The sequence below is a fragment of the Pelodiscus sinensis genome, chromosome 13, assembly GCF_052426305.1.
Source record: "Pelodiscus sinensis isolate ZL-2025 chromosome 13, ASM5242630v1, whole genome shotgun sequence".
Lineage (NCBI taxonomy): Eukaryota > Metazoa > Chordata > Testudines > Trionychidae > Pelodiscus > Pelodiscus sinensis.
Window position 1 is genome coordinate 33253559 of NC_143064.1, and position 27949 is coordinate 33281507.

Here is a 27949-nt window from a genome sequence, read left to right on the forward strand (position 1 = left end):
TTCTTGTTTTGTTCATTGCCCTCACACATATGGTATTGTATTAGAAATGGTATTATTGTATGCAATAATTTAGTAGTTACTCTTTAGCATATTATCTCATCCTTTAAGATTTAGAAAAATGTATTTACTACAAAAAACAGAACTCGTAAACGGGCTTTCATTTTATCAAAAGTGCAGCCTGTAGCAAAAGCTACTCTAAATAGCAGGACGCCTATGTTAGTTACTAAATGTAGGTTTGTCTATATGGACTCAAAATCTCTCGCCTTAATCTCATGCTGCAGCTTGTGTTCAATTCAGAACTTCAAAAAAATGTGAGCATTTGTACATTAACGATTGCATTACTTGATAAGAGGATATTAGTGTTCACTTTGTCTTTACTGTTCGGGTGTTGGATATTTCGAGAGATAGCACCCCACCTATACAGGTCAATCTTGCAACAATTACTGATGTAAGTAGTTTTTGCTCATGCTCAGAATTCATAAATCAAGAAGAATATTCAGAAATAAGGGCTGAGAGAGAGAGAGGTACTATGACAGAGTCCTTATATAACTGGTGATATACCTCAACCTTTACGTGAATTTTAACAAGGTTCCATGGTTGCATGTGAACATTTTGGGTAAGACTAAGATAACCAAGCTCATCTGTGATCTAGACATCTCCAAAAAAAGAAATGCTAGTGCACTCAACTAGATTTTTGGACTTTTAAAAGTCACTTTGCAAGATGATTTTTATAACATACACCTATGGATGAACTCTTACTACTAAATATTCCTGCTAGTAACTGTAAAATTTAAAAAACCCTCTGGAATAAAAACATTTCTAGTACTAAACATGTGCTTAAAATATTTAATATGCTATTAAAATTGCAATGTATTATTATTATATATTCAAACATACATATGAAGATGAAGGGACTATAGATTGAACTTCCCAAATCCGGGACTCTCTGGTCCAGCAACATCTATAGTGCAGAAGGGCCACGGATGTTGCTTGACCAAAAAGCACTGAAGGTGGCAGTAGGAGAAAATGTGGGAGCTGGGAAGCTCAAACTGGACCAACAGCATCTGTGCCAGACAGCAGCTGGGGAGCCCGACCTGACCAGGGAATCCCCAACATCAACAGGGACAGGAGTGGTTGGGAAGCCCCTGCAGAGGAATCCTCAGCTTCAGCTGGACCAGGTAGCTGGGGAGTCCTGGTTCCAGCTGAGGAGCCCCCAGGTGCGGAAGCCTCAGCTGCAAAGGGGCTGATGGTGATGGGAGACCCTGCTGGGGAACCTCCAGCAGCAGGAGGAAACCCTGGTGGCAGCGGGGCTGGAGTGACTGGGCAGCGCCAGCCAAGAATGCCCTGGCTGAACCAGGGCTGGCAGAAGCAGGTGGCCCTGCTTGGGAACCCCAGGGAATCGTAGGCTGCAACAGGGCTAGCCCTAGCAGAGGGGGTAGGGTAGCTGTGTGGCCTCTTCCATGCTACCTTGGGGAACACGCTGCGGCAACGGGGCTGCAGTGGCTAGATGGTCCCAGTTGGGAACCCCGAGGGACTTGAGGCAGCCTGTGGGCAGCAGTGTGAGGAGCACCTGCCAGGCCACCATTAGAGAGGTCAGAGCAGGGAGCTCTAAGGAGAGGAGCCCAGAATCAGGCAACCAGAAGAGGAGCTCTGACCTCCTCTGGTCTGGCAAACTTCCTGGTTCAGGACAGCTCAGGTCCCAAAGGTGCCGGCCCAGAGAGGTCCAACCTGTGCCAGTATTACAGGATTAAAAGACGACAACAAACTAAGAAACTAGGACATTTCAGGTGAATAAATTTAATAGTATAGTTAAAATCTGGCTACATTTTATTCTGAGTTGATAGTCGCTTTGTATTAATATGTTTTAATTTATACTGCTGTTGATTATACAGATGTGTATAATTCAGAAAAAAATGAAATCAGACTTCCACAAAATGCCCACTTTCTGCCATGTGATGCACAATCATCATCTTCAGGGGAATAAGCATTATTTCATCATTAATCAGATTATGGCTGTGATATAACCCAATTGATATTTCCAGTTGGAAAGTTCTAATAATGCAAATCAATTTTACACAAAGTACCTGAGTAAACTGTTTGTATTCCTGAAGTTCACATAATACTTGAAGTTCACAATAAAATATTTGGTTGGAAAATTTACATACAGAACTTAGGTTTCAGTGGTTTAAGTACTACTTTATTTTACATAATTATCTTACAGAAATTCAATGTTTCATGTTAGAATAATTTTTTTATTGTAGCTTTACATGAGAACAGCAAAAAGATTTTTGTCTAACTGCATGAGTCAAAACTGAAATCTTAATATGAAATATAGAAAAATACTCCACTTCCCACTCTCCGTGGAAATGCAGGATAATTAAAGGTTATGTAATCTAGACATTTTTATAAATTATGCATAAAATTTGAATTATATTGTGTGCAAAGGAAGTCTTAACTCTCTCTTTAGAAGGTGTTCATGCACTAAGCGAACGAAAATTTGTAAGACACAAAGAAAATGTGATCGTATTTATATTTATAGAATACTAAAACTAGAAGGGACTTTGAGAGATCAAATCCAGTTCCCCGCCCTCACGGCAGTACCAAAAACCATCTAGATCATCCTTGATAAATGTCTGTCTAACCTGCGCTTAAATATCTCCAGTGATAGAGGTTCCCGCAACTGTTTAACTACCCTGACAGTTAGGAAGATTTTCCTAATGTCCAACCTAAACTTCTTTTGCTGCAGTTTAAGCCCATTGCTTCTTGTTCTATCATCAGAGGCCAAGGAGAACAATTCCCCGCCCTCCTTCCCTGACACCCTTCAGCCTTCCCTCTTGGTTGATGTTTTCTAGACCTTTAATCTTTTTTTTCCTCTTCTCTTCTTGTCCAATTTCTCCACATCTTTCTTAAAATGTGGTGCCCAGAACTGAACACAATACTCTAATTGAGGCCTAATCAGTGCAGGGTAGAGCAGAAAAATGACTTCTTGTATCTTGTTCACAACACTCCTTTTAAAGCAACCCAGAATCATGTTTGCTTTTTTTTGCAAGTGTCACATTGTTGACTCATATTTAGCTTGTGGTACTCTATGATCCCTAGATCTCTTTCTGCAGTACTCCTTTCTAGACAGTCACTTCCCATTCTGTATGTGTGAAATGGATTGTTCCTTCCTAAGTGGAGTACTTTGCATTTGTCCTTATTAAACTTCATCCTGTTTACCTCAGATCATTTCTCCAGTTTGTCCAGATCATTTTGAATTATGACCTTATCCTGCAAGGCAGTTGCAACCTCTCCCAGCTTGGTATCATCTGCAAACTTAATAAGCATACTCTCTATGCCAGTGGTCTCCAAACTTTGTACACCCAAGATCACTTTTTAAATGACAGAACAAGCCAAGACCCCACCCCTTCCTTGAAGCCCCACCCTCTCTATTCTCCTCCTCTCCATCACTTGCAATCCCCAACTCTTATACTGCTGCTTTCTTTTTTTTAAAATTCTTCTGTAGGAAGAGGTTTTTCCAACATTTGGCCTGTCTAGACTGGACCAAATGTCATAAAAACCCCTTCTTTTGTAAGCCCCCTTATTCATCATGGAAAGAGGAATACAGGGGTTACCAAAAGAGCATGTTTGTTCTTCTCTTTTTCTTAGTGAAGAGCAAACGCATCCCTGGATGCAGAAGAGTTTTTTCTTGGGATATCTCTGGTATCCTGAAAAACTCCTGCAGTCTAGCTGTACTCTCGCTACGTTGAGACAGGATGTGTAGGCTCTGGGGTGGGAATGAGGGATTTGGGGGTGGGAAGGGGTGAGAGCTCTGGGAGGAAATCTGGATGAAGGAAGAGGTGAAGAAGAGGATGCTAGCTCGGGGAGGGGACTCCAGGCTGGGCAGTGATGGGGTCAGATGGAGGGTTGGGGTACTAAGCAAGCCACGGGCTTGCGGGTGTGAGGGTGTAGGAATTTGGGTTGGGGTATGAGAGGGGCTCAAGGCAAGGGGTTCCAATGTATGATAGGCTCAGATCTAGGGTTTGGGGGAAAGAGGGGTGCAGGAGTGTTATGATGCTGTGGCCAAATGGGGGTTTGTTGGCCAGGCTTCATTTTTAAATAAAATACTATGTCAAACAGAAAAAGTTTCTGCATTGTCTTTATTTATGAGAAGGGCGGGGAACCTGTTTTGAGTCAGGGATCACTGACCCACAGAAAAGTAAGTTGGGGTTACATAAGTGAGATGTAAAAAAATAACTTCTCCAAAACCCGCCAAGCTTCACTAATGTTGCCCCAACTGTGGAGCAGGGGACATGGTACTGGGGAAAGGTGCTAGTGGGTGCTGGGGCAGGGTGACAGTGGGGGAAAGAGGACAGGGTGTCGGGGGGGAGGGAGAGCAGGAGACAGAGTCCCTTGCACCCGCCTCCTCCCAGGATGGACTCCCTCCCCCCTCCCCCCCCCACACACACAGAGGAGGGAAGCCCTGTCGCACGCCTCCTGCGGGGCTGACGCGTGCTTCCCATGGAGTACAGAAGCCCATGCACGTGCCCCCTCCGGAGCCAACCCCTCCTCCCACGGAGCAAGGAAGCCCCATCACACAAGTTCTCCAGGGCCGGCGTGAGCCTCCCGCAGAGCAGGGAAGCCCCCGTGCATGCACCCTCCAGGGCTGACTCCCTCCCGTCCTGCTGCAGAGAAGGGAAGTCCCAGAGCACACCTCTGGGGACTACCCCAGTAAGCTCCCGGCACGCCACAGAGCTGGGGCAAGGAAGCAGCCAGCGCATTTCCAGAATCCCCAGAAGTGACACACAGCTCAGGACTTCTGTCCACCCAGTGGGAAGCAGCCACTACCCTCCATTGCCACTGGAGGTAGGTAGTGGAGCTTCTTGGGGGTGAGGGGAAATGAGGACCAGGAACGCCACACGATCAATGGGCTGAAACTGTTTCGGTCCCCAAACTGTTTTTGGTCCCAAAACAGACCCCAGTGGAACCCCACTTGTTATGCCCTTCCAGCATGACTGTGAACCGTTAATAACCATTCTCAGAGAGTAGTTATCTGGCCAGTTATGCACCTACCTTATAGTAGCCCCATCTAAGTTGGATTTGCCTAGTCTATTGATAGGAAGGTCATGAGAGAAAGTATCAAATGCCTTCCTAAAGTCTAGGTATACCACATTCACCGCTTCTCCCTCATCCACAAGACTTGTTATCCTATCAAAGAAAGCTATCAGATTGGTTTGACATGATTTGTTCTTTACAATTCCATGCTGGCTGTTACCTATCACCTTATTATCTTCCAAGTGTTTGCAGAGGAATTCCTAATTATCTGCTTCATTATCTTTTCTGGCACAGACGTTAAACTGACTGGTCAGTAGTTTCCTGGGTTGTTCTTATTTCCCTTTTCATAGATGGGCACTATATTTGCCCTTTTCCAGTCTTCTGGAATCTCTCCCGACTTCCATGACTTTTCAAAGATGATAGCTAAAGGCTCAGATACGACTTCTATCAGCTCCTTGAAAATTCTAGGATGCATTTCAGCAGGCCCCGGCGACTTGCAGACATCTAAATTTTCTAAGTAATTTTTAACTTTATTTTATCTTCCAAAGCTACCCCATTTCCACTAGCATTCACTATGTTAGGCATCCCTTCATCATTAAACTTCCTATTAAAGACCGAAACAAAGAAGTCATTAAGCATTAACATAATGCATTGTAATTAATAATCATGTTGTAATATATATTACTTACTCCTTGACAATGAAGGTAGTCAACTGTTTTAGTTATAGTATACAATACAGCACTAGCCTCTCGTTCCGAGAAATACTTTTGTCGGAGAATCCGATCAAGCAGCTCTCCTCCCTTCATCAATTCAGTAACCAAGTAAATACATCTGCCATCATCATACACCTGCAGAAGTTTAAAAACAAATGCATACTCATCTGAATAATTCACAATAAAATACAGTTTAAGTATTTTTAAGGATAAACAAAAAAGTCCTCTCAATCTTCTAAGTGTATATGAATATGGAATTTTCAACTGAAAATTCATGCCTTGTGGCATGAGGATTAATAAAGCACATTCATCTCATTGTCATGTGGCAGTAGTAGGTCATTAAATGATGACTGTGGAATTCATTTTTTCCATCTATGAACCTGAGATGCCCTGCGAAGAAGCATTTTGATTCTCCCTATCCTTTACAGATGTGATTTTGAATTATAGCATTTTGTATACGGTCACGTAAGCAGTTTATTTCTACTTTAAGTCATCCACATGTTATGTGTTCAGTAGAAGTAACGACGGCAAAAACAAGCTTGCAGTATCGGACTTAGAAAGATGTATATATTAAAACTGTAGGACTCTTATTTTAAAAACCAAGTAAGTTCCCCAATGTACTAGTAAAACATGTCAATTATAGCTGGAGTTAGCCATTTTAGGGCAGCTAGTGATTCTGAACGTGAAGAACCCTGCATCCCACTACCACATGTTCTCCTCCCTTGATCAACTGGTGTTGTCCCAATCTACGCCATCAATACACCACCTATTGAAATAGGAGCATGGTGCACTTTGCTTCTTAATAGCAAATGATGAATGCCCAAATGAATTTGGTTTCTGTTCTATTTATGAATTTATTTTTAATCCTTAGTAATAGCAGGAATACTTGGTCCTTTTTAAGATTTCTGCTATAGAATTCTTTGGAAAACAAGAGCACTACAGTAGGAGCTTACTGAGCTATTAATTTAAAGTGTATGATGGTATGAGTGCTGAGTCTTTTAAAAGTAGATCTTTAAGTGCTTGTTAGGCATTTTGAGTTAAACAAAAACCAAATAATTTAAAGTATCTAAAAATCCCATCTCCTGTCACATATACAAGTTCCATTAAATAATTAATAGTATCATAATTCTACTAACTGTCTGTCTATACAATCTTCCAGTAGAAACATGAAAAACAAGATCTGAATTTCATATGGAAGGGAGAGTGGAGATTAACTCTTAAAAAAGTGAAGAATTCTTTGCTTCACCTGTAAAGCCTATCATTTTCTTTACTCTTTGACTGCTTTAAGGTAAGAATTGTAAAATTTAAAAAGAGTACATACATCTTTTAAAGTAATAATATTCGGGTGTTGTCCATAGCGCATCAAAATCTCAATTTCTTCTGAGGGATCTCTCTTACTTTTGTCAATTATCTGTGAAATAAACAGTGGAAATGGTCTCAATGTAAAGGCAAAATGGATGACTATACTAGATTTTGGATAAGAGACTGCAAAAGCTACAAGATTTTCAAACTGAGCAAGATAGCAGTTTTGACTATAAAAGACATGCATTATTGCCCTTTACTTTCATGATTCATCCGTAGGAGTAGTGAGCTTGATTTTAATAGCTACAAAGCAACTTAGGGCACATATTGAAAACTGAGGTAATAGAAAGATTTTAAGTGAATTTATCACACTATCCTAAATATTTTTACTTCTTTCCTACTCACCTACAGAGCCCATTGATCTTACCTACACTGCAGTGCTATTCTTTTGAGTGCAACCGTTATTTTGAAATGCAATGAGCTCACTATTCCGACATCCTTGTAACCTCATTCCATGAGATGTTAAGGAGCATTCTGGAATAACAATTTATTTCAAAATAAGTGCTATGTAGACAGCACCAAATTTTGAAATAAGCTATTTTGAAATTGACTCGAAATAAACGATGCAATTTGCCTAGCTGAAATTGTATAGATTATTTTGAGCTATGGGTGCAGTGCAGATGCACCCTTATTGCAAGGGCAAGAAAAAAAGGAAAAGTGAACATTTAACAATATGCTTTTTCAGTCTGTCTAAATATTTGATAATTGAAGTAATCTCAAAGCCAACAGATTTGTTTCAATTGATACATTTCTTCATGAGTCTTTTCCCAATGTTTGATAACCTTCCCTCTGAAAGGAAATGACAACTGTACTTACTAGTAGATGAAAAAAGATACATTACTCAACTGCCAAGTAAGAATTCAGATACCAAAAGAGAATTTACACCAAGTACCTTGACAGCAAACTCCATGTTGGTAGCTATATGCACACATCGTTTGCAAACAGAATAGGAGCCAACTCCAATATCCTCCTTCAGCTCATACACATCAGTGAACTGTGCACTGTTTCCATGAAGTTGCTTTAAATAAATATAAACTGAATTTTAAAACAATGAATTGTATTTAATCAAAACATAATTTTTACTTTCTCAAGCAGAACATATTTTCTTTGTTTGAAGTTTTCTCCTTTTGAAATGTGCATTTAAAAAGACATTCAACTTGATTTTTGACACTAAATTAGCTTAAATTGCTGCATGTTTTATTTACACACACACACACACACACACACACACACACACACACACACACACACACACACACACACAGGTTTTGCAGCTGCTCTGCTGACAGAGTATTTCCAACAGGAAAATGAAGGTTAATTATTAATACCCATGTCAGCTTTGAGCATTTCCGTAAATAAATAAATATACCAAGAAAAATAAATATTACCTGTACTATTGGCAATATATTGGTGAGGGGTGAGATTTTATGATCTTCTATAGCAGTAGTTGCAACAAAGCTAAATCCTTTGAACAGCTGATGTGCATTAGCACTTGGTGGAACTCCTGGAGAATCTAATTGTTAAACACACATGCTTTATTAGAATCTGAAGAGTATTATTGTACTACAGTATGTTCAAACTAAGTCATTCTCTGTGTGTACCATATGTTCTCAAAAGTATTTTACAGTAAATACAAGCAAAATTAGTTCTGAATTATAAGATGAAGCAGTACGCCAATACATCATCTTTTACTTAAATTCTCACTTTTGCTTATTTTAACAGTATCACATGCTAAAGGACGAAGCATGCTTTTTATTGTTTAACTATAAGACTTCAAGATGTTGCAGAAACTAGAATACATGCAATTTCATCTATTTGGCTGCCACACCAAAAAAAAAAAAAAAATCTATCCATGACTAGTCAGAAAGAAGAACTAAAGACTGATGTACTATTTCATTCATAGTTGTAAGCTCAGATATGAGGAGCTAAAAAGGGTGATGCAAAGAAGCTTCAACTGAAGCATCATTGATACAGGAATGGCAGAAGTACAAGGATCTTGGGAGATAATGCCTGAAGAACATAGTGATAGGTTTCAAATTCACAAAAGCCAAGGACTTCCCAATGCACAATGTGCAACTCTAACTTCACTGTGTTTAGACAATGCACAAATAAAGCTCAATTTGTCCTAGAAGTATTTTCATTCATATATGTAAACTCAGCAATTAAGTTGGATTACAAACTACTAATACCACCTCATGTGGCCAACAAGCCAGATAGCTGGTTTTAAAGTCAGGATGAAAGAGTCACAGGGAGACTGATAAATCGGACTCTTAAATGAACACACTATTTGTTGAACGATAATGATTAACTGAGGGACTGAACATATCAATGTGTGGCAATTTCTGAATGATATTTGAAAGATGACTTCTAGAAGTACTCAAATTCATCTGACAGCTCAAGTCAGGCAAAACATTAATGTATGATAATGTGTTAACTTCACCACACATCCAGTTTTATCAATGCACCTCAATCCTGACAAGGAAAAATCCCTGCTCTCTCTAATCTAGTTTTTACTTACTTTCACTTACATGTATTGGACAAAAACTTAACTGAGCCAAATTATTGCCAGCTATAGAAGATAGTGATCCTGAAATATACTCAAAAACATTCACTAAAAGGACTAGAATATTACAGTCATCTTCACTTAATTTTTGACTTAATAGATTTTTGATAAGACATGAAGAACTATGTATTAAAACATCTAAATTTACAAGCAACATCTAAGACTCAGACCTAGAAGGAATCTGCTCCATTAGCTGTGTTAACAGAGTCCCAATGAAGGGCACAGACTCCAAGTTTTTAATATAAAAATGGTTCCTAGCTCGTACATTTAGGAAAATAATCTCTTTTGATGTGAAACCAAATAAAATATTGTACTGCTGTCTTCCTGATCTATACACAGCCAGGTTCAAGATATTCATGAGCATGAACCCCTCTAATTCATTATAATACAATGCTAATTTTTAAACTAGCACATAATTATGAACATTAATCACAACAACACTAATAATTTTAGCAGGAATCTCAAATGTCCACTAGTAGATACAATCCCATTACCTGGATACGGATTACTTCAACAACAACGGTTTTTTCACTCCATAACTGTCTGGCATCTCTTATCCTCTAACATATATTGGTTAAAATGGTTTAAAAGAAATGCATTGCCGTTCAATTTCCTCACATCTTAGACATGAAGACACTTTGCCTTCTCCTCTAAGACAAAACATGTTTTCTCTGCAGTTTCTCTCGCCAGCAGGTAGAAGATGAATGGGAGAAGACAATTCACTGCCTAAGAATGCTCCTCTTTGGGGTGTGCAGTGAAATAAAGAAATGCAGCTTGATGGAGGAAACTATGAGGCACTCAGGAGAGAGGAGGGAGATTTGGATTTCAGGCCCCCTTCTACAATTTCAAGTCAATCTACCTCTAGAGAAAATGGACATAAAAAAACCAACCACAGGCTAAAACAGGAACAGAAGCAATGGAGAAAGGCATAAAATTGAGACACAAGAGGTTAAAAACACTTTTCCATCCACTAAATGACACTAATGCCACAGCTGATTTTACTATAGTTAGTATATAATCTGCCTTTCATGTTTGTGCAAACTCCCAAGATCAATGGTTCTAATTTTATAGCTCTGGCCCCCAGGCACCAAACAACAATGTAATGTAAGCCTCCTACAGAATCAGTTCATCATATTGACTCATTTCTAAACAGGCACATTACCTTTTGGGGTTTTTGCTGTGAATTCTGGATCAAAACAGAAAGTATCTTCTGGTTTACCAGAAGCAGGTTTAAATGGGGGCTGAATTTCTCTTCTGAACAGTTTCTGTAACAGGAAAACAACAAAAGAAGTTTAACTAAAATTCAGAATGAGTATACAGATATATATGTTCTGTTAAAAAAATCAAAGAAATGCAACTAGAATGTTTTTCATCTATTTCCAAAAGATGTAGTTTTCTGAAAGAGCGCACTTCAAAACAGCAGGCACAGAACACAAACATGTATCGCTCTTTTTTTTTCTTAAGACTTGTTCAGATTTTTCTGCTCTCCTGATTTGAACAGTATTAGCAAGAAAGAGTGTCAGAAAGCCCCAAGAATATATCAAAGCCTGCCCCACCTACTCCTCCTGCATGTGCCTTACCAAGAAACACTCTCCAATGGCAGGAGGAGGCTGAGAGAGGAGCTCTCTCATACTTTCCCCCATTACAGATCCCTGGGGCAGAAGATTCTGCTTAACCTTTTTCTTTTTTTCCCTGCCTTAGGGTATGAGAGTATTTGATAGTGAACAGTGAGGCACTGCAGCTCCTCTTCTGTCCTAATGAGTGGTGCAATGGTAAAGCATTACCCCAAACAAATATTCCACAGCAGTGCTCCCTCTAATTATGATGTCCATGTACAGAATGAATTATGTGTACCAATATGGAGACAATAGATGACACATCACCTCCATATTGGTGTAAACAAAAAAATTCGTTCTGCACGTGTAAGATCTGACAGGTGTGTGATGCCAAGGGATACCAAGTGTAGGAGAGGCCTCAGGAGTGAAAAGATGAGGGCTCTAGTTGGGGGTGCAGGCTTTGGGATGAGGCTGGGGATAAGGTGTTTAGTGTGGAGGGGATTCCAGGGAGCAAAAGGGTTTGGAATGCGGAAGCAGATTCAGGCGAGGAGATTGGGAAGAGCATGTGGTGTCTTGGCACAAGTTAGAGTGCAGGAGCGGGCTCAGGGTTGGGGAGGTGGTGTCTAAGAGGGAGCTAGGGTGCTGGAGGGCACTCAGAACTGGTGCAGGGTATTTGGCGGGTGGGAGAATATAGGTGACTCCATGCTGCTCTGTGCTCACCGTCAGGCCCTGCCCTCCACCACTCCCATTGGCTGCACTTCCCCGCCAATAGGAGCTGTGGGGACAGAGATTCCCAGCACTTGGAGAGACAGCTCCAACTGAGGGAAGGAACAGCAACGCATGGGGGTGCCTGCCCCCACCTCAGGAAGGGCAGCCCCAAAACACAGGGACTTTACAGGCTGCAGACCAGTGCCTTGTCATAAGAGGACCCCCTCAGCCAGGGGCCCTGGGCTACAGCCCTTAGAGCCCCTTTTTTAATTCAGCCTTGCTGCTGGGACTGGATGAGCATCCTCACCCCCAACTGCAACAGCTCTCTGCTGTGACCAGGGGAAAAGACATGCTCCTCCAGCCCCACCACAAAGATGCTGCAGCCAGGAGAAGAGACACATTCAGTGTGCTGCAGCCTTGAGCCCCTGTACAGGACTTATTAGGTAGCTGCACAGCCACACAGCTTCGAAGGAACCTTGTTCCTTAGCCCTATTCAGAGTTTGTGAAGAAAAAAGTCTCTGCTTTTATCCTTTTATGGTCAAAGTCTAAATTTCAGTGGATTATAGGGGCTGGATACGTGGTACTCCCTGACAATCACCAGACTTCTACTGTTCCCCGTCCTTGTGTACAAAAAAAATCCACTGAAGAGAAGTCACTCAAGGCTAGGGAAAATATGCATAGCTCATCAAGAACAATCCATGAAACAGAAAGTAAAAATAACCATTCCCAAACCAGAACTGATTTTACACAAAATGGTATCCAATACATGAAGTACACACTATAAAAAAAAAAAGTAATGAGGTAAAAGTGCAATTCTCTCTGTGACTTCCTATCTTTTTATTTGAAAACCCTGGAAAAATTCTGAATATGGATCCCTTTGGAAATTGGTGTCTGCAGACCACAGGTTGAAAGGTGCTCTAGACACTGCTTGTTTAGAGAGATCAGATCCTTAGAGAGAAATCTTCTTCCTAGTGTATCAATATATCATCCTACCATTAGGCATGTACAAATTGGATTTTCTTCTATTAATATTTATATTCCTATCCCACCTGCCAGACACAGGTGAGTACAGAAAAAAAGACACAAAACTCGTCAGCATGGTACACGGGTGGCCTCAGCACAATGGCTGACAGTTAAGATTTTTTAGGCATCACAGAAAAGGAGAGTTTTAAGGAGGGATTTGAAGGATGATAACATTTTGTGGTTCAAGGATACTCCTTCCAAGCATGAAGGGAAGCAAGGGAGGCAGGACAAAGGAGCTAGACTGAAAAGTTTAATAAGTGGACAATGGAGGATGGCCTCATGGGCCAACTGGAGATGGCAGTTGCCATCTTGATACAGATGAGCAGAGTTAAGAGAGCCTATGAAAGAACTTGAAAAAGTGAAGACAAGCAACTTATGATCGATGGCACAGAGAAAAGGGAGGCAACAGAGGGATGCAGAAAGGCATGAGGTGAGGAATGAATCAATTTATCAGGCTAGGAAAATGGTTTTTGCAAGAGCATTCTGAATAAATATAAGAAGGGCAAGATTGTATTTTTGAAGACAAAGGAAAAGGATGTTGTAATGAATTGAGATGTGAGCTGAGAGTTTAGCTGTGTGGATGGACTGGAAGAATTCACAGATAAGGCCAGAAGGGGTTATTGTGATCATTTAGTCTCAGTTCCAGTACAAGAAGCCATTAGGACTTCCACGCATTAATTCTTCTTTGATCTAAACTTTATCTTTTAGAAAAAAAACTGAATACTGATTTAAAAGGCTATATTTTAGAAATGTTATGCAGAAAGAATCAGTCAAGAATTAGAAAAAGCCTAGCTGTGAGGACTTCAGTCTAAATTGCAGAGAATACTTATGTTTTGGGTCAGAGACAGGCAGAATGGTGGCAGTGTCCACAATAATCAAGAAGGAAGGCAGCAGAGAGGGTTTTGGCGGCAGAAATTAAAAGCTCTGTTTTAGACATGTTGAGATGGTCTGATACCTAGACATCAACAAGAATGTGTCAGGAAGATGGAGACGTCTACTTTGCACAGACCAAAGGGGGAAGTGTGGGAGGAGAACAGGAGAGGACAGTCACAGAAGCCAAAATTTTAAAAAGTGCATGGCTACCAAATCAACAAAAATAAGGATGGAGTAATGGTTCTGAGCTTAGCTGACATACAAGTACAAATGTAAAATCCTCTTTAATTAACCAGTTAAACAAATTAAATAGCGGACAGATGGCTGGAGCAGCTGGGTTGGAGCAGCCCCTTGCCCGCAGCAAGCACCGCTCCAGCCACAGCCTCCATTGGTTAACGGTAACCGGTAAGCATCACCCACAAAGGGTGATGCTTAGCAATAAACCATTCACATTCCTACTTCCAAGCCAGACAGTCAGAGCTGAAAGCCACAGAAGACTGAAGCAAAGGATCAACAGAAGGGTTTACTCTGACACTTCCAAGTTGCAAAGCTGAAACCAGTGACCTGAATGTTGAGAACCATGTGGAAGGGCCTACCTACTGCCGTTTTAGATTGATCACAGAATAGGGGGACCAAGGGACACTGTTTTAATGAGAATGATTGCCCCCATTTTGTAATAGGGCAAGGGAGGGGAAACAGAATCATAGAGCTGGAAGAGATCTCAGGAGATCATCAAGTCCAGCCCCCTGCCCAAGCAGGACCAATCCCAACTTAATCAACACAGCCAGGGCTTTGTCAAGCCGAGACTTAAAAACCTCTAGGGATGGAGATTCTACCACCTCCCCAGGTAACCCATTCCAGTGCTTCACCACCCTCCTAGTGAAATAGTTTTTCCTAATATCCAATCTAGACCTCTCCCACTGTAACTTAAGACCACTGCTCCGTGTTCTGCCATCCATCACTACTGTGAACAACTTTTCTTCATCCTCTTTGGAACCTCCCTTCAGGAAGCTGAAGGCTGCTATCAAATCCCCCATCGCTCTTCTCTTCTGCAGACTAAACAAATCCAAAATCCTCAGTCTCTCTTCATAGCTCATGCACTCCATCCCCCTAATACTTTTTGTCGCCCTCCGCTTGGCCCTCTCCAATGTGTCCAAATCCTTTCTATAGTGGAGGCCCCAGAACTGGACACAATATTCCAGATGTGGCCTCACCAGACCCAAATAAAGGGAAATAATCACTTCTCTAGATCTGCTGGCAATGCTCCTCCTAATGCACCCTAATATGCCATTAGCCTTCTTGGCTACAAGGGCACACTGTTGACTCATATCCAGCTTCTCATCCACTGTAATCCCCAGGTCTTTTTCTGCAAAACTGCTACTTACCCAGTTGGTCCCCATCCTGTAACAATGCTTGGGATTCTTCCGTCTCAGGTGCAGAACTCTACATGTGTCCTTGTTGAACCTCATCAGATTTCTTTTGGCCCAATCCCCTAATCTGTCCAGGTCACTCTGGACCCTCTCCCTACCCTCCAGTGTATCTACCTCTCCCCTTAGCTTAGTGTCATCCGAAAACTTGCTTAGGATGCAATCCATCCCCTCATCCAGATCATTAATAAACGTGCTGAACAAAACTGATCCAAGAACAGATCCTTGGGCACTCCGCTAGAAACCAACTGCCAACCTGACATCAAGCCGCTGATCACTACCCGTTGCGCCCTACAGTCTAAGCCAGCTTTCTAGCCATCTTACAGTCCATTTATCCAATCCATATTCCCTTAACTTGCTGGCAAGAATATTGTGGGAGACCGTATCAAAAGCCTTGCTAAAGTCAAGGTATATCACATCCACAAGGGGAGAGGCAATTCTCGATTTAGTCCTGAGTGGAGCGCAGGATCAGGTCCAGGATATAACCGTTACAGGACCGCTTGGGAATAGTGACCATAATATAACAACATTCAACATTCCTGTGGTGGGAAGAACACCTCAGCAGTCCAGCACCCTGGCATTTAATTTCAAAAAGGGGAATTACACAAAAATGAGAAGGTTAGTTAAACAGAAATTAAAAGGCACAGTGACTAGAGCCAAATCCCTGAAAGCTGCATGGAAACTTTTTAAAGACACCATAATAGAGGCCCAACTTAAACGTATACCCCAAATTAAAAAACATAGCAAGAGACCTAAAAAACAGTCACCGTGGCTTAACCACCATGTAAAAGAAGCAGTGAGGGACAAAAAGGTATATTTTAAGAAGTGGAAGTCCAATCCTAGTGAGATAAATAGAAAAGAACATAAACACTGTCAAATCAAGTGTAAAAATGTAATAAGAAAAGCAAAAAAAGATTGAGGAACAGCTAGCCAAAAACTCAAAAAGAAATAACAATGTTTTTTAAGTACATTAGAAGCAGGAAGCCTGCTAAAAAACCTGTGGGTCCCCAAGATAATAGAGCTATAAAAGGAGCAATCAAGGACGATAAAGCCATTGCAGAAAAACTAAATGATTTCTTTGCTTCAGTCTTCACGGCTGAGGACGTTGGGGAGATTCCTGAATCTGCACCGTCCTTTGTGGGTGATGAATCTGACGAACTGTCCCGGATTGAAGTGTCATTAGAGGAGGTTTTTGGAACAAATAGAAAAACTTAATGTTAACAAATCTCCGGGACCGGATGGCATTCATCCAAGGGTTCTAAAAAGTCAAATGGGAAATTGCTGAGCTATTATCTGTGGTTTGTAACCTATCCTTTAAATCAGCTTCCGTACCTAATGACTGGAAGGTAGCCAACGTGACACCAATATTTAAAAAGGGCTGTAGAGGCGATCCTGGCAATTACAGACCGGTAAGTCTAACTTCAGTACCGGGCAATTAGTCAAAACAATAGTAAAGAATAAAATTGTGAAGCATGTAGAAGAACATAATTTGTTGGACAAAAGTCAACATGGTTTCTGTAAAGGGAAATCCTGTCTTACTAATCTGTTAGAGTTCTTTGAAGGGGTTAACAAACATGCGGACAAGGGGGATCCAGTAGATATAGTATACTTGGATTTTCAGAAAGCCTTTGACAAGGTCCCTCACCAAAGGCTCTTCTGTAAATTACATGGCCATGGGATAAGAGGGAAGGTCCTTTCTTGGACTGAGAACTGGTTAAAAGACCGGAAACAAAGGGTAGGAATAAATGGTAAATTTTCAGATTGGAGAGGGGTAACTAGTGGTGTACCCCAAGGGTCAGTCCTGGAACCGATCCTTTTCAACTTATTCATAAATGATCTGGAGAAAGGGGTAAGCAGTGAGGTAGTAAAGTCTGCGGATGATACCAAACTGTTTAGGATAGCAAGACAGAAGCAGATTGTGAGGGACTCCAAGAAGATCTCACCAAACTGAGTGATTGGGCAACAAAATGGCAAATGAAATTTAATGTGAATAAGTGTAAAGTAATGCACATCGGGAAAAATAACCCCAACTATATGTACAGTATGATGGGGGGTAATTTGGCTATGACAAATCAGGAAAGAGATCTTGGAGTTATTGTGGACAGTTTTCTGAAAACTTCCACACAGTGTGTAGCGGCGGTCAAAAAGGCAAATAGGATGCTAGGAATTATTAGGAAAGGGATAGAAAATAAGACCCAGAATATCTTACTGCCCCTGTATAAAACTATGGTACGCCCACATCTTGAATACTGTGTACAGATGTGGTCTCCTCACCTCAAAAAAGATATTTTGGCCTTGGAAAGGGTTCAGAAAAGGGCAACTAAAATGATTAGGGGTTTGGAACGGGTCCCATATGAGGAGAGGTTAAAGCGACTGGGACTTTTCAGTTTAGAAAAGAGGAGACTGAGGGGGGATATGATAAAGGTATATAAAATCATGAGTGGTGTGGAGAGGGCCGATAAAGAAAAGTTATGTATTAGTTCCCTAAATAGAAGAACTAGAGGACACCAAATGAAATTAATGGGGAGCAGGTTTAAAACTAATAAAAGAAAGTTCTTCTTCACACAGCGTGTAGTCAAACTGTGGAACTCCTTGCCAGAGGAGGCTGTGAAGGCTAGGACTATAATAGAGTTTAAAGAGAAGCTAGATAATTTCATGGAGGTTAGGTCCATAAAAGGCTATTAGCCAGGGGATAAAATGGTATCCTTGGCCTCTGTCTGTTAGAGGCTGGAGAGGGATGGCAGGAGACAAATCGCTTGATCGTTGTCTTCGGTCCACCCTCTCTGGGGCCCTGGTGCTGGCCACTGTCAGTAGACAGGATACTGGGCTAGATAGACCTTTGGTCTGACCCAGTACGGCCGTTCTCATGTTCACTGACTTGCCCATATCCACAGAGCCAGTTACCTCATCATAGAAGCTAATCAGATTGGTCAGGCACGACTTGCCCTTTGTGAATCCATGTTGACTATTCCTGGTCACTTTCCCTTCTTCCAAGTGCTTCAAAATGGATTCCTTGAGGATCCCCTCCATGACTTCTCTGGGGACTGACGTAAGGCTGACTGGTCTGTAGTTCCCTGGATTGTCCTTCTTCCATTTTTTAAAGATGGGCATTACATTTGCCTTTTTCAAATCATCCGGGATATCTCCCGATCTCCACAAGTTTTCAAAGATAATGGCCAAAGGCTCCGCAAAGACATTTGACAGCTCCCTCAGTACCCTCGGATACATTAAATCCAGGCCCACAGATTTGTGAATTTTTAGCTTTTCTAAATAGTTTCTAATTTGTTCTTTCCCCACCAAGGACTGTCCACCTCCTTCCCATACTGCGTTGCCTAATGCATTTGTCTGGGAGCTTACCTTGTCTGTGACGACAGAGGCAAGGAAAGCATTGAGTACTTCAGCTTTCCTCACATCATCTGTCACTAGGTTACCTCCTTCATCCTGTAGGGGCCCCACACCCTCTCTGATCACCCTCTTATTGCTCACTTGCCTGCAGAAACCTTTCTTGTTATCCTTCACATCTCTTGCTAGCTGTAATTCCCATTGCGCTTTCGCCTTCCTGATAACTCCCCTGCATTCTCAAGCAATATATTTATACTCCTCCTTAGTCACCAGTCCAAGTTTCTACTTCTTGTAAGCTTCCTTTCTGTGTTTAAGCTCACCAAGAATGTCCCCGGTAAGCCAATCTAGTCACCTACCATATTTGCTTTTCTTGATGCGCATTGGGATGGTTTCTTCCTGTGCCTTTAATAAGACTTCTTTAAAATACTACCAGCTCTCCTGGACTCCTTTCCCCTTCATGTAAGCATCCCAGGGAATCCTGCTCATCAGTTCTCTGAGGGAGTCAAAGTCTGCTTTTCTGAAGTCCAGGATCTGTATTTTGCTACTCTCCTTTCTTCATTTGGCCAGGATCCTGAAATCTACCATCTCATGTTCACTGCTTCCCAGGTTGTCACCACCTCTACTTCCTTTACTAGTTGCTCCCTATTTGTGAGTAGCTGGTCAAGCTGCGCATGGCCCCTAGTCGGTTCCTTCAGCACTTGTACCAAGAAGTTATCCCCGACATTCTCCAAAAACTTCCTGGATTGTCTGTGTACTGCTGTATTGTTCTCCCAACAGATGTCAGGGTGATTAAAGTCCCCCATGAGAACCAGGGCCTGCAATTTGGAAGCTTCTCTCAGTTGTCCAAAGAAAGCCTCATCTACCTCATCCACTTGATCCAGCAGTCTATAGCAGATAACCACAACATTACCCCTGTTGCTTCCACCTCTAAACTTAACCCATAGACTCTCAACAGTCTTTTCTTCCTCTAAATACTGGAGCTCCGAGCAATCATACTACTCTTTTACATACAATGCAACTCCTCCTCCTGTTCAGGAAGAACAGGAAGGGGAGAAAAGTTTACACCCTTCCATGGCAGTGCTCCAGTCACACGAGTCATCCCACCAAGTCTCCGTTATTCAAATCCAATCACAGTTCTTTGACTGGGCAGGGCTTCTAATTCTTCCTGTTTGTTTCCCAGGCTTCTCGCATTTGTGTACAAACACCTTAGATAACCAATTAATCACTCTACCTTCTCCATCTGAATCAGGGGTCCCCCTTTGTGGCTCGTTCCTCGTGATTCTTCCTGGTGTCCAACTTCCTCACTCACCTAGTTTAAAGCCCTCCTCACTAGGTTTGCAAGCCTGCCCGCGAAGATGCTCTTTTTTCTTTTGGTTAGGTGGATGCCGTTTCTTCCTAACAATCCTTGTGCCCGGAACAGAGTCCCATGGTCGAAGAAACCAAAGCCCTCTCTTCGACATCACCTGCACAACCATGCATTTACTTCCTCAATTCGATGATCCCTACCCAGACCTTTTCCTTCAACTGGAAGGACTGACAAGAACACCACTTGCGCTTCAAATTCCTTGATCCTTCTTCCTAGCGCTATATAATCTGCTGTGACCCGGTCAAGGTCATTCTTGGCTGTATTGTTAGTTGCTACATGGAGAAGCAAGAAGGGGTAGCAACCCGAAGGTTTAATCACTTTTGGAAGTCTCTTGGTCACATCCTGAATGTGAGCTCCTGGTAAGCATCACACTTCTCGAAATTGCAGGTCTGGACGGTAGATGGATGACTCAGTCCCTCGTAGGAGGGAGTCCCCGACCACCACCACACGTCATCTTCTTTTGGGGGGGGGGGTCCTGGAACCCCCATCCCTAGGACTACACATTCCATGCCTTTCGGTAGTTGGTGTTCCCTTTGGATTTCTTCCCTGAGAGATCCCTGCCAAAGCATTCTCCACTGCAGTGCTTGTGGAGAGAGCCTGATAGTGGTTACTTGCCTCTATGGGAATGGGGGATACCTGAGTTGGCCTTCTTCTTCTTTTAGAGGTTACATGCTGCCAGTTTTCTTCCTTGTCCTGTACTGCCCTGACTGGCTCTTCAGCCTGCTGCGCCTGAAGGATTAAATGCTGCCTGAGAAGAGCTGGGCTGTGGTCCAGCTCAAAGGGCTGTCATGGCAAAAGGATAGGAGAAGACCAAAGATGACACCAGATGTGGTGGAAGGATGTAGTATATGAACTTTTGATGGATTAAATGGTGAGAAGTTAAGGATTGTATGCACTGGGATGATAAATGTACACGCTTTGGGGACTTTTGGTTATAGAATCATAGGACTGGAAGGAACTTTGAGAGGTCATCAAATCAGTCCCTTGCACTCATGGCAGGAATAAGCATTATCTAGATTTTCCCTGTCAGGGAGTTTGTCTAACCTGTTCTTAACCTCCAGTGATGAAGATTCCACAACATCCCTAGCCAATTTATTTGAGAGCTTAACTACTCTTACAGGAACTTTTTCCTGATCTTCAATATAAACCTCCCTTGCTGCAATTTAAGACCCTTACTTCTTGTTCTATCCTCAGAGGTGAAGAACAATTCCCCGCACCCCCTTCCTTGAAACACCCTTTTAGGTACTTCAAAGCTGTTATATTTCTTCTACCTGACCCCTCCTCCCGTGTCTTCTCTTTTCCAGAATAAACAAACTTTTCTTTCAATCTTGCCTCACAGTTAATGTTCTCTAGATCTTTAATCATTTTTGTTGGTCTTCCCTGCACTCTCTTCAATTTGTCCATGCTTTCTGTAACAGTGTTACATTGTTGACTCATTTAGCTTGTGGTCAACTATGACCCCCAGATCCCTTTCCACAGTACTTCATTTTGTAAATGTGCGACTGTTTGTTCCTTCCTAAATGGACTACTTTGCATGTATCCTTATTTAGTGTCATGCTAGTTACTTCACACCATTTCTCCAGAACACTGAGTCTTAATCCTATCCTCCACAGCACGTGTAAACCCTCCCAGCTTGGTATCATTCACAAACTTTATAAGTGTACTCTTTGCTGTCATCTAAATTACTGATGAAGATACTGAACACAATTGGACCCAGAACTGATTCCTGCAGGACCTTGCTCATTATGTTTTTCTAGCAAGACTGGGAACCACTGATAACTGCTCTGGGAGTGGTTTGCCAACCAGTTTTGCCCCCATTTTGCAGTAGCTCCCTCTAGGTTGCATTTCCCTAGTTTATTTATGAGAATGTCAAGCTTTACTAAAGATATACCTCATGTACTGCTTCCCCCTTATCCACAAGGCTTTGATTGGTTAGGCTAAACTGACCACCAACAAGAAGTATTACTGACAGGAGAGCATGTTGTGGAGTCTGCACCATCCTAACAAGGCAAACAGGACTGAAACCACAGCATAAAGGACAGCCTGCCACAAGGGTAGAGGCGTAATTGTCCACTGCTATAAATGATTTCCTACCCTCATTTCCTCTCCCATCCATTCCCCTTCTAATATTGATATTGATGAAAAAAGATTTTTGTAAATGACATTTTCACAAAGCTCATTAAAGAACAGGTACTTATAATTGTGGTTCTTAGATATTAATAGTGTACAGCCCAATTTAGATGCATGCACTCCTCATGAGCACAAGTCTTTTGAATAGCTGTATCCACTTGGTCAGACAGGGTCTTATAGGCACCCCACTCCTCACTATTAGGGCACAAAGAGCACTACATCTGCAACTTCCCCTCAATTTCCTTTCAATCTGAGGCTAGCATTATCTGAGGATACCCACAGCTCAGATAAAACGTGGGTTGTAGAATTCACAGTGACAGCATCTCAAAGAACCAGCTACAAAAGAGTTCATTTTTGGCTTTGTTGTCAGTGTGGATTCTCTGTGGGTGACTGGCATGAAGCATCTCCCTCTTCCCCACCAAGATGGTGAGAATGAAGAGTTCCGGCAGCACCAGTAGAATATAGACTGACTCGTCTATACAGGCAGTCCCCAGGTTACGTACAAGATAGGGACTGTAGGTTTGTTCTTAAGTTGAATTTGTATGTAAGTCGAAACTGGTACATATTGTAGGGGAAACTCTAGCCAAACATTTCTCCAGAGCTCAGTTTTATTCTCCCACACCTCACTTCCCTCAGTCCTTTATTCTCAAGCTGAGGTGTCTGCTGAGAAAAGCCGCTCCGCGTCTCCCTGGTCTGCTGGGGGGAAGCAGCTAGTGCGGGGTTGCCTCACCCTGTTTGTAAGTAGGGATCCGATGTAAGTCGGATCCATGTAACCCGGGGACTGCCTGTACTTCAAAGTTATATCACCACAGCAATGTGAGCTGGGGGATGAAATACTACAACAGATCTCATAGACTCATAGACTTTAAGGTCAGAAGGGACCATTATGATCATCTAGTCTGACCCCCTGCACAGTGCAGGCCACAGAATCTCACCCACCCCTCCTAGAATAATCCTTTCACCTATATCTCAGATATTGAAGCCTTCAAATACTTTGAAGACCCCAAGATGCAGAGAATCCTCCAGCTGTGATCTGTACCCCATGCTACAGAGGAAGGCGAAAAACCTCCAGGGACTCTGCCAATCTACCCTGGAGGAAAATTCCTTCCTAACCCCAAATATGGCAATCAGCTAAACCCTGAGCATGTGGGCAAGACTCATCAGCCAGACGCCAGAAAGGTCTCTATAGTAACTCCTATCATCCCTCCATTGACCTATTTCCCACTGATAATGGTCAATTAGTTACCAAGATCATGTTATCTCACCAAACCATCTCCTTCATAAACCCATCTAGTTTAATCTTGAAACCAGATAGATCTTTTGCCCCCACTACTTCCCTTGGAAGGCTGTTCCAGAACCTCACTCCTCTAATGGTTAGAAACCTTCGTCTAATCTCAAGTCTAAACTTCCTACTAGCCAGCTTATATCCATTTGTTCTTGTGTCCACATTGGTATTAAGCTTAAATAATTCCTCTCCCTCCCTGGTATTTATCCCTCTAATATATTTTAAAAGTGCAATCATATCTCCCCTCAGCCTTCTTTTGGTTAAGGTAAACAAGCCAAACTCCTTGAGTCTCCTTTCATAAGACACGTTTTCCATTCCTCGGATCATCCTAGTGGCCCTTCTTTGTACCTGTTCCAGTTTGAATTCATCCTTCTTAAACATGGGACACCGGAACTGCACACAATATTCCAAATAGGGTCTCACCAATGCCTTGTATAATGGCACTAACACCTCCTTATCCCTACTGGAAATACCTTGCCTAATACATCCCAAGACCGTATTAGCCTTTTTCACAGCCATGTCACAGTGATGGCTCATAGTCATCCTATAATCAACCAGTACTCCGAGGTCCTTCTCCTCCTCCATTACTTCCAACTGATGTGTCCCCAGCTTATAACTAAAATTCTTGTTATTAATCCCTAAATGCATAACTTTACACTTCTCACTATTAAATTTCATCCTACTGCTATCACTCCAATTTACAAGATCATCCAGATCTTCCTGTATGATATCCCGATCCTTTCTGAATTGGCAGAATCAAGGAGTAAATGCAACTGTGCCAATGGAACAAGGCTTCTGTTGTTTTCGCTAACCTCATTTGAGGAGGTTCTGTTCATACCTCAAAAGAAAAATCCCTTCTGTCAGTGCAAACACACCTTGTAGCACTGTTCTTCCAAACTTCGCATCTGCTCTTGCAGCTAAGTCTAAGGTATAGTGTTTGCCAGAATCTGCAGGTTACTTTGCACTGCCACTTTGCAAACCTTTGGACACTGGTACATTTCTGAAGCAGGAAAAGGATAAGCAAATGAGGCTTGACGTTCAGCAGAAGAGCTGCACCAACCACTGGTAATACAGAGAGACATACCGCATTATCGATTTAAATATTATTTGTGTTGAAATGTCCTGACCTTTGAGGTGGCCAAGTCCATCCAAAAATAGAGAGAGAGACAAGCTGACATTTGTAGCATGTCTGTTAACCAAAACTGCCTCAACTAACAGGAAAAGATAAGATCTTTATTTTGGACTTCACCCCAAACATCAGGAGAAAAAGAGATCTGGATTTCAATGCAGAAAGAACACATCTGACTACATGCCCTGGCACATGTCTCCTGTGGAGCAGAAATTCTGACACTTACATAGTCCCTGGTTGCACAACAGTTCTACCGATGCCTTTCCGTAACAATGGAATATCTTCTTAACAATGGATCTTTGCAGAGGATTCTACTGACTGGTTATGATTTGTTTCCTCAAGAAGCCAACAAATCACTGTTAACTCCTGAAAGGTGAAGAACCGTCAGTTATGTTGGTAGCATTGTGTCCAGAGTCTGATGACTGCCAGCAGGAAAGCAATAAACTACTCATCCTGCTTGCACATGCAGTGGATTGTAGATGTGCTGTCAGTCAGAATCTGCACTATGAAATCTCAAAGGACAGGTAGGAATGCCATAAAAGCTAACCTGACAACTCTGAGTTCCAGGACTTATATCAAGTCCCATATTTTCTGGAAACCAGGTGCCTTGCATTTGCATGTCATCCAGGTGGGTTCTCCAACCTATCCATAACACATTCATGATTACATTTTTTTTTTGAGGAAAGGAATGTGAACAATATTCCTCTCATGATTACATGTTTTAGGTTCCACAAGTCTACAAGTGCATGAAGTGGCACAGTGACTTCCTTGTCTGTCCATCTGCTGTTTTGCAGAAGGCACAACGCTCCTGAACCAAAGCTGTAAGGGCCTCAGGTAAAGTCTGAGAAGCAGACTTATACTGTCACATTTGACTTCTCTCAAAAGCAATGCTTGCAAAACAGGATTTTGACCTAAAAATGTACAGAGTCTTATACAGAGTTGATCCTAGCTTCTCTTAACACTCCTCTAAAAGATTTTCCATTCTTCACTAGAAGGCCCAAACAGGGAAACAGCATGTTTTTGATTAGCCACCTTTCTTCTACTGAGACCTGTCTCTTTACCCTTTATTTCCAGATAAGAGTAAATGCGAATGACACTATCACCACCAATCATTTTGTGAAAATTCTCACTGCCACAAACTAACTTTCAGAGACAAATGGCAGTACTTTGTGTGAAAATTTGAGGAATGTGTGTTGAACTTAATGAAATTCTGGATGACGTTATGAAATTGTTACTGTGAAAACTGCGGGGTATGTGGATTCCACCTTTGCTGACAAGTGGTGTATCACATCACTTGCAAACCAGGTACACTTTAAAGAGGGTCATTAGAACTCAGTGACTGTTAACTTGAGCCCAAGAGAAACATTTCTCAAGGAACCTGGTAATTGGAAAATACAGGACAAAGAAATCAAGGTGCTGATGCTAGTCTTTAAATACCACAGAAACTGGGTGGGTCAACAGAAGATGGGTGTGCTTTCATAGCAGGGGGGGGCTAACTTGTAGACTAACCAAGTCAAAGCAAGGTGACCTGGTCTGAGAGGGGCTCTCTGGTTAAGAAGCAAATCAATGAGCCGGAACAGAAGATTACCCAGATACCTCCAGAGGAGTCAAGACCCATTCTCAAAAAGTACAGGAGAGTGACAAGGAACCCAAGTCAGGGAAAAGTGTTTCTTATTTTTGTATAGATCAGTGTGGTCAATGAACTTTATTCAGATGGTCTGTGGATAGTTCCCTCTATCTTTAGCTTGTTCCCTCTAGCAAGTCTTGTGTTATTAAAGATGGAGTAGTGGTTGTTTAGAATTTTGTGCAAGGTCTGTCTGCCACTGTGTTGTTTTATACCTAACATGTCCCCTTAACAGATAATTTATGTACTCAGAACATTCATGTGCCTGGAGTTCTGGAAGGGTGTTTAAGCTACAGGAGAGATTAAGATATTAGCACTGGTCCCAGAGGTGAAGCAATTGCACCAGGAGATCTTAACTCAGGAGAGTATGCTAAACATAGGCTCTATACACCAACTATGTATTCAGAGACCACACAGCCAGGGGAGTGCCTGGATAGTTCTAACTTCAGATGTGGAAAGCACCAGTGATACAGTGAGATAAACTCCCACAGCATAAGTGACCAAGAGCAGATGCTTAACTAGATCCAACACTTGGTACTGACAATGTTTTAGACCACTCAGCTATTTACTATGGGCCAGATTGATGGCTATGTGAAAGTATAAGTCCTGCAAGTTGAGAGCCAGAAACTGCAGGAATGAAATGACAAATGACTCATTCAGGATGAGTCAGCATCCTGAATATGAGGCAGCACTGTAGGTATTTGCTCAGTCTCCTTAAGTGTAGAATATGACAAAGACCCCTTCTCTTCTTCAGGATAAGGAAATATTCTGAGTAGAAGCCTTTTCCCCTGTATTCCTAGAATACCTCTTCTATAGCTTCTAAATAAAGTAACAAGGACACACACCTTTGTGGCAAACTCTATAAATAAGCCCTCTGAATAGGGTCAGGGAAGGTATCAGTCAACATTCAGGAACAAGGAACACTTAGGAGCTATGTCCTGGTTTGGTTGTGGGCATTAACACAAGTATTGGGGTTCCTGCACCTTATGCTGCTCCTACCAAGATGGGAGAACAGAGGCTTCATTCTTGGAGAAGCGATGGCTTATGTCCTCATGGGATTGCTCCAAGTATTGTTTGGAGATGCATTTATGCTCTATATGAAGTTATGTCTCAGCTTCTCTTTTTTCAGCAATGCATGCATGTAAGCAGCAATGCAGAAGTTGCTAGCTCCAATTTCAACAATGTCCTCTTTCTCGCCTTTCTATATCAACTCAATTCCTACATGATGGGAAGATAGTCAGTGCAGCTTCGACACTCCATCCTGATGGTAATTGTTTCTTCTAGGTTTGAAGAATCCTGGTCAAGCAGATGTAACTAGAGCTGTGTGCCTCTGGATTTGTGGGACTTGGAGGGACGCAATCAGCACACTGACCAGAACATTGTCTGGGATATGGCTCTCCTCTAGGACTAGGCAAAAAAGGCACTAAGTCAGTCAGCAAGTGGATAAAAGGCCATGCTAAGGCAGGTGGGAACTGAGCCATGACTAGACTCTGTATTGGTGTGAAGCACCTCCCCATGCTGTAAGAGGTGGACGGGGGAATCTTTTTTTAATGAAATATCCAAATTAAAGAAAATGGGATAAGAAGTGCGAAGATCAATTTCCCTCACTAAATTAGCTGGGAAAAGGATGAATTTGACATTCAGTGGATGTAGTGGGATGGACACCCACTGGATTCAGCCCTTACTGCCATAAACAGTAATAGGGAACAAAGAGAATTATGACTAGGGATGTTAAAACGTGTTTACCCTGGTAAACATGTGACTGCTGACATTTTCAATGGTTACACGTTTACACACGAGGCAGTCAGTGCATG

General features: G+C 42.0%; 1 protein-coding gene across 5 annotated transcripts in view; it reads right to left on the reverse strand.

Moving 5' to 3' along the window:
- RPS6KA6 (ribosomal protein S6 kinase A6) overlaps positions 1-27949 on the reverse strand; it is a 123258-nt gene that overhangs the window by 20935 nt on the left and 74374 nt on the right. For all 5 annotated transcript variants that reach the window (XR_012906857.2, XM_075940767.2, XM_075940766.2 and 2 more), the window contains 5 exons: positions 10835-10937; positions 8498-8622; positions 8002-8127; positions 7069-7158; positions 5724-5882 (listed from right to left, as the gene is read on the reverse strand). Coding sequence is in view for 4 of the 5 variants with exons in the window: in XM_075940767.2 (XP_075796882.1) it covers positions 5724-5882; positions 7069-7158; positions 8002-8127; positions 8498-8622; positions 10835-10937 (603 nt within the window). In the remaining variant the exon portion in view is untranslated. The remainder of the gene's footprint in view (positions 1-5723; positions 5883-7068; positions 7159-8001; positions 8128-8497; positions 8623-10834; positions 10938-27949) is intronic.